General features: G+C 34.9%; 1 protein-coding gene across 1 annotated transcript; it reads right to left on the bottom strand.

Moving 5' to 3' along the window:
- Nucleotides 1-7653: 7653 nt before the first annotated feature.
- Nucleotides 7654-11057, bottom strand: LOC134371975 (beta-defensin 107A-like). The gene is made up of 2 exons (XM_063088964.1): nucleotides 10988-11057; nucleotides 7654-7796 (listed from the first exon to the last, which is right to left on the bottom strand). The coding sequence occupies exons 1-2, from the start codon at nucleotides 11055-11057 to the stop codon at nucleotides 7654-7656; spliced, it is 213 nt and encodes a 70-aa protein (XP_062945034.1).
- Between the last annotated feature and the right edge of the window lie 858 nt (nucleotides 11058-11915).

Here is an 11915-nt window from a genome sequence, read left to right as displayed (position 1 = left end):
AGACATCTTCTCTTTCAGATCCAGAACTTGACAAGGATGTCCCGTCTTTCTCCATACTCAGGCTGAATCTGTGGGTTGTGGCACAAAAGGGACAGTGAATAATAATAGGGATGCATGCAGTGACCTCACAATGAGCATGGAGGCTACCATGAGAGGCTCACACAAGCATCCTAGGCAGGAGGTCTTGCCCACATATGATGTCAGTAGAGAGGTGGCCAATCAGAATCCTCCTTAGCCTGGCAGCAGTCAGGTGGCACTGTGCCTAGGGGAAGTGAGGATAGTGGATCAGGTGGGAGGTTCAGCAGCCTTGTCCTCATAAACTCCAGACCTTTTCCCCAGCAGGTGGCACTGTAACCTCCCAGGGGTCCTAATTCCTGGGATCCCACCTCTTGCATGTCTGTGGGGATCATCTCACCTGCAGCTTGCAATAACCTGATTCATGTGAATTGCAGTTTAGCAAATGTCTAATGGCCTCTGTGCCTTTCTTTTTCTTCATATTCTCTGCTCATTTTTCTTTTGGGTGGTTTTTATGTTCTTATGTTGATTTGAAGAATGTTAGAGATATTTCATAAATTAATCCTTGATCGATTCATTTCTTTTTTTATACTAAAAAAAATCTTTTATTTTTATTTTCATATACTTTACTTTTCTAGTAGAGGAAATACATTATTTTATTTATAAAATAAGAGAGAAAATACCAACGTAATTATAACGATATGTTCTATAGATGTATTTTATACATTTTAATGAATAGATAATAGTAAAAAATCTAAGTAAAATGAGAATACAAGGTAGTTAAATGTGTGCAGTTAAAATAAGGAGGAAAGTTACATACATTAATTATTGAAACTGTTGCAGATTTGGGGAACAGAATGTAAATGTTCTCTTATTACTACATATTATTTAAATTAGGACCATAAGAAAATAAAATAAAGAGTACAAAAATAAAAGATTTATAAATGACTTATAATTGCATGGTAGAAAACCTAAGATATTTATATAATCTCATTTTTTCAATAAATAATTCCTTAATATAATCAAACATTAAACATGTTTAAATTTTTATTATAGTTATTTGTTTCCTAATCAGACTGTTGTTCTTTAATTTCATTTTGTATTTCTTCCTTCCTGGTACATTGTAACCTTGTTGCTTATGTAATCTTGCTTAAGATTCACTGATAAATTGCCATGATTTTTGGATTATGCTGGATTTTCCATGTATATAATAGTGTCTGTCACATATAATAACAGCTTTACTGCTTAAATATTTATCTTTATGCCTTTTATTTGTTTTTTTAATTTGTTTTTCTTGTTTTTCATGAGATCTACCTTCTTGACAGATATCCAAGTACACAACACTGTATTGTTAACTCTATGCAAAATGTGTACAAGAGATGTCTAGAACATCTTTATCTGGCATAACAGAAACTATAGGAGTATATACATTGAACAGCAACTCCCGATTTCCTCCTTCCCCCAGTCCCTAGAACCCATTATGCTGCTTTAGGTTTCTGTCTTTTTAAATATTTTAGATACTTCATATAGTGGAATCTCACAATATTTGTCCCTTTGTAACTGGCTTATTTCACTTAGCATAACGTCCTGCAGAGTAACCCATTTTATTGCATATAGCAGAATTTCCTTATACTTTGAAATATACTTTTTTTGTTAATACTTTGAAGCTGAATAATATCTTATTGTATGTATATAGCACATTTCCCTTACCCATTCATCTGGCTATAGACGTCTGGTTATTTTCATATGTTGGCTATTGTGAAAAATGCTACAATGAACCTGGGAATGCAGATAACTATTTCAGATCCTGATTTCAATTCCTTTGGAGAAATACTCAGAATTAGGTTGTTACTGGATCACATGATATTTCTCTTTGTAATTTCTTGAAGAATCTTCACATTCTTTTCCATAATGGTTACACCATTTTAAATCTCCACCACTGTTCATAAAAATGACTTTTTTTCCCCAGTATTGAACTGTAGGCATTCTTTACATTAATTAACTCCTTAACATTTGGATATTAATCCCTTATTAGATATATAGTTTACAGATATTTTTCCCATTCTATACTTTGTCTTTTTACTATGTTTGTTGATTTTTTTTCTTTGTAGGAGGATTTTAGTTTGATGTTGTCCCACTTGTCTATTTTTACTTTTGTTGCATGTGCATTTGGGGTCAAATCCAAATCATTGACAATATTAACATCATGAAGCTTTCTTCCTGTGTTTTTTTCTAGTTTTATAGTTCCAGGTTTTATGTTTGAGTCTGGTACATTTTGAGTTGATTTTGTGTATGGTGTACAGTAGGCGTCCATTTTATTCTTTTGATATTAGAACTTTTAGTTTATTTTAACATCATTTATTGAAGAGATTGTCCTTTACGAAACTACACATCTTATAAAGGGTTAATATCCAGAATATATAAGAAATTGAAACAACTTAATAGCAAAAAATGCATATGAACCAATTAAAAAAAAATACTAGGCAAAAGTCCTGAATGGACTTTTCTAGAACACAGACTTACAAATGGCCAATAGTATATTAAAAAATGGGAAAAGTTCAAAAAATATGCAGGACTGAAGTTGCTGGCCATAGGGTAGCTGCATGTCTAGTTTCACTGATTTAACTACTTGAAACTGTTTTTCAGAGTGTCTGTATTATTTTCATTCCCACGAGCAATGTATGAGTGATCTAATTTATGCACATTTTCTCCAGCATTTGATTTTGTTAATATCCTTTAACTCACACACTGAGATAGGTATATCATGATATCTCATTGTTGTTTTTGTGTACATTTCCCTAATGACTTATGATATTGAATATCTTTTTGTGTGCTTATGTGACATCTGTATATCCTCTTTGGTGAAATGTCTCTTCAAATCCCTTGCCCACTTCCTCATTCTACTATTTGTTTATTTTCTCTTGGTGAGTTATGAGAGTTCATTGTATATTTTAGAAACCAATCCTCTTTTGATTTTGTGGTTTTTGAATACTTACTTTTAAGTCTATAGCTTGTCTTTTAATCCTCTTTGGTAGAGAAAAATATTTTCTATTTTTTAGACAATATTTTAATTTTGATGGGTTAAAATTGATCTGTTTTGCTAATTTTGTGCATTTGTTTTCTAATCTAATACCTTTATTGCCTGACCCAATGTCCTGAATCATAATTCATCTTAGTTGTTTTAGTTTTTTCTGTGTGTTTTAAGGAATTAGGTTTATTTTTTTCTAAGATGTAAAATATTTGAGTGTACATTAGGTCATAGTATTCCCTTTTTTTTTTTTTTTTTTGTGACCGGTAAGAGGATCGCAACCCTTGGCTTGGTGTCGCTCGCACCGCGCTCAGCCAGTGAGCATGGGCCATCCTTATACAGGATCCGAACCCACGGCCGGAGCGCCGCTGCGCTCCCAGCACCGCACTCTCCCCAGTGAGCCACGGGGTCAGCCCCTGGTATTCTCTTTTATACTGCTCTAATAAGTGTATGTTAGGTACAGGTTAAATATCTCTAATCTGAATATGTGGAGTTTGAAATTCTCCAAAATCTAAAACTTTTTTAACATGGACAGGGATAGTGACACTTTTTATTTCAGACTGTTAAATGTACTCAAACTTTGTGTCATGCACAAAAGTATTATACATATTATATAAAACTACCTTCAGGCTATGTAATAAGGTATATATAAAACATAAATGTGGTTGTACCTTTCCTCTGTATTTAGTAGAAAGTTATTAAAAGGAAACAGCACAACATCACCTGCATGTGGTATGCATGGGGAAGAACACAGGACTAGAAGCCAAGAGATTCTAAAGTATTCTTGGTGCTAACAACTAGTTCACTCAGGCAGGGGAAAAGCTACAAATTTTCTTCTTTGTAAAATGAATAAATTGGGCTGGATCATCTATGAGATTTCTTCTAACTTTGACAGTGAATGATTTCACAGTATCTGCAGATAGCAAAGCCTCACTACTATTCCCAAAATGTCTATATATTATTTTGTTTATGTTATCCATTTCTGAAAGTACATATTTACCACATGAAAAGAGAGGGAATCATTTTTCAAGTTAATTTACAAAGTATTTATGAGTGTATTACATAGCAGCTGTTCATGGAATTAGCTTTATATTTGGCACCAGGGGTAGAGATTCATGCAATTATGTCATTTGTCCCAAATTTCCACATTTATTGTGAAGCTGTGGTTTATGTATAAATGTGGATGTGTGTGTGTGCGTGCGTGCGCGTGCACCTGCACGCATGTGTTCGTTCATGGGCTGAGACAAAATGCACATGTACTCATTTCCACAATTGAGATACAAAATGTTTCCATCACTCCGAAAAGTTATTTAAGCCCCTTGGTACTCAGCCTCTCCCCCTAGCTCCTGGCAATCACTACTCTGTTTCCTGTCTCTATAGTTTTGCTTTCTCCAGAATGTGATATAAGTGGAATCGTGTAGTAAATAGTTTTTCAAGTCTGGATTTTTTCACTTAGCACAATGTACTTGCAATTCAAATATGCTGTAAATATCAGTAGTGTGTTTCTTTTCATTGCTGAATACTATTTTATTGTATGAATGTTCTATATGTGTTCATCTTTTTCCCTGTTGAGGAACATTTGGGTTATTTCCAGCTTTTGGAAATTACAAATAAAGTAGCTAGAAACATTTGCCTACAGATTTTTGTGTGAATATGGGTTTTATATCATTTTAGGTAAAATATACTTGTGGAATTGCTAGGTTATATGCTAGGTATATGTTATACTTTATAAGAAATTGCCAAACTTTCTGTCAAAGTGGCTGTATCATTTTACATTTCCACCAAAAATGTTGTAGAGTTCTAGTTGTTCCACATCCTCTCAAGCACTTGGTATTATTATTTTTAAAAAATTAGTTATCCTTAATTTTTTATTTACTTGTCAGCCATTCTAACAGTTGTATAGTGGTATCTCACTGTGGAAGCCCCTGCTTATTAATAATTCTGTTTCTAACAAGGTTTTTTTTTTGTCTTATTTGATGGAAATACTTCTCTGCAGTTTTCACAATTGGTCCTAGTTCTTGTTTCTTTAGGATAACTCAAAAAATCTAACAACTTTTCTGAGTAAAATCATATGTGGAGTGATTTCTATGGAAATGTTTAAAGACTCAATAGACTCCTAGACAATAGGGACTCTGACTTGTATTTCTATATTAATGCAATATCTGATAAATGATAATCATCACTATTACCATCTCTACCATCACCACCATCATCCTCATTCTCCCCTTTCTAATCACTACCATTAACAGAGCACTCTTGTTACCTCTATGTCCACTTCCTACATTTCACCAAACCCTAAGGCCTTTGTTCCTCAGGCAAACATGAATGAATACCTGACTTTAGGTTTACTGATATTGCTTATTCCTCCTTGAACACACTTATACCTGGCAGTGAGAATTTATCAAATCATGGCCTACTCAAGCAGCAAGATCCCCACAAGTATCTAACTCAATGCCCTCATTATAGATGAGGAGACCTAGGCTTCAGAAGATCACACAGTTTCTTAGTTACACCTGTACTAAGACTTCTGGCTTTTTTGCAATGTGTTCTTTGCATGTCCAAAAAATAGTGGGCTGCATGAGAACAAAACAACAATGTTTGAGGGAACTGTAGTTGCATAACTCCTGAAAATCTCCTATGATTATGTGAACCACGTACTGGATCAGGTAAAGATTGAATTAGATAAAGTACAATTAGAGACTTTCCATCTGTCTGGAACCACCTCTGCTCCGTCACTGAAACTTAGCAGGATCTGCGTAAGAGTGAAGAGAGAATTTTCTTAATAATTCTTTGTCTCTAAAACTCTTCTGCTAATGTTCTCCAAAAGGTAGTGATTCTAAGATACTGTCAAGAGAGAGCCTTCGCAAAGCTCTGTGGACCCAGGCAAAGAAAAGTAACAGGGGCCTACTTGTAAGGATTACTATCAGTTAAGAAAACTAACCAATTGTCCCTCACTACTACTGCTCCTTTGGGCTTGTCTATGCCTTTATGATTCTATTCCAACCTTTGGCCTTTCCTCTTGTTTTTCAACCTCTGGTCTTCTCAAATAGAACTTAAGCACAGAGATCTGAGCTGACTCTGAAACTGTGTGCCCTTCTACATTCAGGGTAAGAATAGGGGCCAGAAGTATAAATCATCCTGACCAGACATACCTTAAAGCAGCTCTAAATTAGACTCCTTCCTTATGTCCAAGGAAATGACTAGACACATAAAAGAGAGAGAACCCAGAAATCAACACACAGATTTACAGCTAATTGATATTTGACAAAGGCAACAAAAACATACATTGGGGAAAAGATTGCCTCTTCAATAAGTGATACTGGGAAAATTAGACATACATGTGCAGAAGAATGAAACTAGACTTGCACTACTCACCATATATCAAAATCGGCTCAAAATGGATTAAAGACTTAAGTATAAGACCTGAAACTGTAAAACTATTAAGGAAAAATACAGGGGAAACATTTCAGGAACTAGCCACAGACTTTATGAATGAGAGCCCAAAAGCACAAGCAGCAAAAGAAAAAATAAACAAATGAGGCCATATCAAACTGAAAAGCTTCTACACAGCAAAGGAAATAATCAACAGAGTGAAAAGACAACCTACAGAGTGGAAGAAAATAATTGCAAATGATACATCTCAGAAGGGATTAATATTCAGAATATACAAGGAACTCAAGGAACTCAAGTAACTGCACAGTAAAAACAAAACAAAACAAAACAAATAACCCAATTAAAAAATGGGCAAAGGAACTAAATAGACATTTTTCTAAGGAAGACATACAAATGGACAACAGGCACTCAAAAAAATGCTCAATATCACTAATCATCAGGGAAATGCAAATTAAAACCACATTGAGATATCACCTCACCCTAATTAGACTGGCCATAATCAAAAAGACAGAGAATAACAAATGCTGGCGAGGACGTAGAGAGAGGGGAACACTCCTACACTGTTGGTGGGACTGTAAATTACTACAACCATTATGGAAAACAGTGTGGAGTTTCCTCAGACAACTACAGATAGAAATACCATATGATCCAGCAATTCCACTGCTAGGTATATATCCAGAGGAATGGAAACCATCATGTTGAAAGGATACCTGCACTCCCGTGTTTATTGCAGCTCTATTTACAATAGTCTAGATACAGGACCAACCTAAATGTCTATTGACTGATGACTGAATAAGGAAAATGTGATATATCTACACCATGGAATACTACTCTGCCATAAAAAAGAATGAAATTCTGCCATTTGCAGCATTGGACTTGCAGAGGAAGACAGCATACTTAGGGTTACAGAGGGTGGAGGCAGAGGGGGAAGGAGGTTGGGGGTTAATTGGTTGGGGGACATAGGGAATAGTTGCAATTTGTGGTAATGGGCATGCTGATAGTACTGATCTGGCCATCACATATTGGGCACAAGTGGTGATGGTCAGCTTTGTACCCCATGAAGAGTATGTCCCTGCAGCATCAGGAAGTGGGCTGACAAATCTTCATAGAAGCCAACATTTAGAGGTAAAAGAGACAAAATACAGAGAAGTCAGCCCCACTCATATCAGAGCCAGAATATCTTCCCCTTTTTCATTCTTGTAGCTGGTGCTTAGCTTTTAATTTTTCTGTATATTTTTGCAGCAATATGGTATTAATTCCGCTCTGCAGCCCCCAATCTTTACTTCAAAGGAAAGGCATTCAGCTTCACAGCGACCTTGCATGTTTCCACAAAATATTCTTCTGTTAACTCCTCCACTGGCTAAATGAAGAAAGCAATTAGTATTTAGTTATCTAATAATTAGTTACTGGAAGACAAAATTACATTACACAGAAAAATATCAGAATTCCCCACTACCAAATCTCCTAGAGACACAGAGTATGAATCTAGATCAGAAACAGCACATGTTACCTAAACAGTTGTATCCAAGCTCAGACCCCTGGAACATTATATGCAATATTTTACTAGGTAGTCAATTGAAAAACAAGAAAGGGTTTCCTCTGCCAAAGTCCTATCTAGGTTATATAAAAACAGAATTTTTCTTCCTGAGAGGGCAATAAAATATTTTCTAATTTCAATAAATAATTCTTTCCAACAAATGATTTTTTTCATGTCTCCGATTTAGTAGTCTCTGACATACAGCAAAAATTTGAGATGTTTTTATTTACATTATGGCAGATCAATGATAGACCATATACCTCAGTGTATAGTTCTGAAGTTTCACAGTTTTAGGTACAAAAATAAAAGAGACATGGTACTAGTCTTTCTCACTCTGTTCTGCAAAGAACAGCAATGAAATCATGCATTGAGCTCTGGCAAGCAAATTTAAAGAAGCATAGATGATGTGTGTTCATTCACAACAGACACTAAGTTGAAGAGAGAAAAATATTTCAAAATAGAATTTATTTTTTAAAAATTGTTACATGTATTCTTGGGGGAAATAGTTGAAAAATCTGGCAGTTATTCTCAAAAGGAACAATGCTTGTTCTTGCACAGAACAATTGTGGGGGGTAAAGGGTGCATATTAACTGTCATATACCTAAAGTATTACCATGTTGAAGAGATATTGGACTTGTCAGTGCCCAAGTTAGAATTAAGTCCAATGGAAAGAAACTTCAGAGACTTAGATTTCTACTCAAAGTAAGAGGAAAAATTTAAATAGTCCAAAATTGAATTCAGGATATTGTGAGTTCCAGAGCTCTGCCATTTATTAGGCATCTGGGCAATCAATTGACATGGAATATGTTTAAGATGTTCAAATACTGAACTGGGGTAGAGAATAATAAAAATAATAATGATAAGAACAAATGATAGTAAAATAATAATAGATATTATAGCACAGAGTGTGTATGTCTGACACTGTCCAAGCAGTTCCTTTTCCTCTTCAGAATTTGAGTAATAGAACCTCTCAGCTTAGCTGGACACATGGATACTTAGCTAAAGATGTCATCTCCTAGCTTTTTCTACAGGGCCACACGAATAAGTTTGGAGCAATGAAATATGAGTAGAATAATGTGAGCTGCTTCTATGAAAGCTTTTTAATCATGTTCTGTACTTAACTTTTAACCCTGACTGTTAGAGTATCCCTGGAACCAGATGAAATGGTCACATGTTTAGGATGGGAGGGCTGACCATCCACCCTAATCCCAACATGACTTGATAGAAAAGAGCCTTCTACCCCAATTAAATAAGCTTACCTATTTTTGGACTTTTATATGAAAGGGAAATAAATTTCCAGTTTTTCAGTCATTCATTCTATTTTTTTTAAGTTTCTTTATTACAACAAGTTAGCCTCTACTCTAATTAATATAGCAAGTGACTGAATCTTCAAAACATCTGTATTATTATTATTTATAGAAAGGAAGTTGAAGCACAGAACTTATATGGTTTATAAGGATTAAAGCAGACAGTCAATCTCAAATAGTTTGGCCTAACAATCTTTGTTCATTACCTTCTATATTGATTATTAAATTCACTTTCAACTCTGAGATTCTAAGTAATTGTGGTGGTAGTAATGATTCTAATTTTTGCCCATACTGTGCTTATTGCTGAGATTCAAACATGCCTGGCCTGAGTTTTGAGGACAGGGAACTATTAAGCATCTACTTCTATCATTGATCTGAATAAATTGGAGAACTGATGGAAGGGGATGAAGAGGACAGCTTAAAATGAGTGACTCCCGCTTGGATCCATTGTCTGACATCCATAGGAGGAGACTAAGGGCAGAAGCTAAGAAACTGATTTTATAAGACTTTCAAACATGGGGGCATTGTTCCTTGGCTCTGTTCTTTAATTCTATTCCTGACTGTTTTCAAAAATACAATGCAAATAGTAATTCCCCCAGGAAGTCTTTTTGGATCTCCTATTTAGTACCAAGCTTCCACTTCTCTGGCTTCTCTTTGTACTTAGTATCTTTTATGGCATTTATAAAAATTGTTTTGAATTAGTTATTTTTGCTTATTCCTGTCTCATGCATTCACTTAATCATACATTTTAAATTTATTGAATATCTGTTTTCTATTAGAGGCAATCTATTTTTGACCAACACAAATAATAGGCAATAAATTTCAAGCAAACTAAGGGCAAGGACCATGCTTTAATTATATTTTTACCTCTTTATTTTACCTATCTTTACTATAGTGCCCAGAACAATTTCTTATAAGTAGTAAGCACATATTTAATAACTGTTGGTTTGCTAAGACTACTGAAGTCAGAATGTGTAATAAAGAAGTATGGAAATTCAGGAGCCATGAAGAAGAAACTGACAGGGTGCTTCATGATACATGGAGATCCCCTATTTAAAAAGGCTGCATAGTAGGAGGAATGAAGGATAGTTGAGAAGAGATGAACATAAAAATTTCTTAGAAATAGAGTCTTGGCTGTACTGAGGAAAGAGAGACCAGTTTAAAGAATGCAAACACTTAAGAGCAAACTAATCAAGTTGTTAGTGGTTTCAATGATTTAATTTTTCCATCAGTATGTGACAGCCAGAAAGAAAGTCTGAAATAATCTAAGGATAGGAAATTTTAACCAACTACTGAGGCATGAAAAAATATCTGATTAAGAATCTGTTAACACAACTTTAATTTAGGCTACAAAGGCTGTGCTCATCTTCATTAGCAAATGCGTTTGAAGTTTGCATATGCTGAAGCTGGGTTGAAGCTCACAAAAGGAAAGAAGAGATCTAAAAGTAAAAATAAGCCAGAACCCTTTAGTAGAGCTGTCACAGAAATGAACCAGATACTATTCTGGTTGGAGAGGTGGTCTGGGTCAGTGTGGTCCCATTGTTTTGTGTACAAGCTCAGAAAAAGATTTCCAGTGACTACTATGGTCTGGGGCCTTTATAGGACACAGGGATAAATCATAAGCTTTTGTAAAAGTTGAGCTTCCTTCCCAAAAGGGAGATCCTGAGCAGATTGCCGTCTCTACTTCTGTAAGGATTTCTGTCTTACCTGGACAAATTTGAGCAAGAAGAAAGAGGACAGCAAAAATCAAGAGAAAAATTCTCATGGCTGCAGGCATAAGTGGAGAGATGATGGAGGGGGTGAAGTAGCTGTAATCCAGTTCTTCTACAAAGGAAAAGTGATTAAAACCTATTATTCTGCTCTAAAAGGTTGGAAGTCAACTTCAGTTTGTCATGTTCATCAGGAATGTAACATTTTCCATGCTCCATTGAGTAATGTGTGGGCTGATAGATCAGATTTTACCTACGTCACGTTTATGGAAGAATAAAGTAGAAAACCCTGTTTTCCTGCCTGAAATACTATATTCTGTGTCTCTGCCTATAATTCTCCCATTTTTTCTTCAAGTCCCATCTCAAGTACCACCACTTCCATAAGCTTTATAACCACCATTCCTTTTCTTCTTACCTAAGATTTAATATAAAACTGACTCTTTTATAAGATTTACTCAGCAGTTATTAATTTTTGCCTGGCATAATTGCTTTTTTAAAAGTGCAGCATATAAAAATTATCTTCCCAATTATACTGTAAGTTTCATAAGGGAAAACAGCTTACCTCTCTTTTTTTTCCATTCATTTCTTACAACAGTAAAATAGGTGCTCAAATAGGTGCATTTTAAAATGGGAAAGTCCATCAGAGAATAGAAAATATAAATAAATCTAGAAATTAAAAATATAATATGAAAAAATTAACTGAATAGATTTGATAGAATATTAAAAATTATAGAAGAAACTGTCAATAAATCAATGAAGATTATGCTATCTGAAGATCAGAGCAAAAAAAAAAGATTAGAAAGACAGGCCTGCAGGGGCTTGTGAGACAATATTCTAGGGGTATGTCAGCGAGATGGCCAACTAGAGATACCTAATGCTATACCCCCCCCAGAAAAAGATCAAAATGAACAAACAAAACACTATAT

Source organism: Cynocephalus volans, chromosome 1, assembly GCF_027409185.1.
Source record: "Cynocephalus volans isolate mCynVol1 chromosome 1, mCynVol1.pri, whole genome shotgun sequence".
Classification (NCBI taxonomy): domain Eukaryota; kingdom Metazoa; phylum Chordata; class Mammalia; order Dermoptera; family Cynocephalidae; genus Cynocephalus; species Cynocephalus volans.
The sequence above is the reverse complement of the archived record's forward strand: the minus strand, read 5'-3'. Positions and strand labels throughout refer to the sequence as shown.

What these genes read in the sequence shown, in the direction of transcription:
- LOC134371975 (XM_063088964.1), bottom strand. Translation starts at nt 11,057, where the DNA reads ATGCCTGCAGCCATGAGAATTTTTCTCTTGATTTTTGCTGTCCTCTTT. An exon ending in TCTTGCTCAAATTTGTCCAG is followed by an intron (nt 7,797 to 10,987) that starts GTAAGACAGAAA and finishes TTCTTCATTTAG; the next exon opens with CCAGTGGAGGAGTTAACAGA.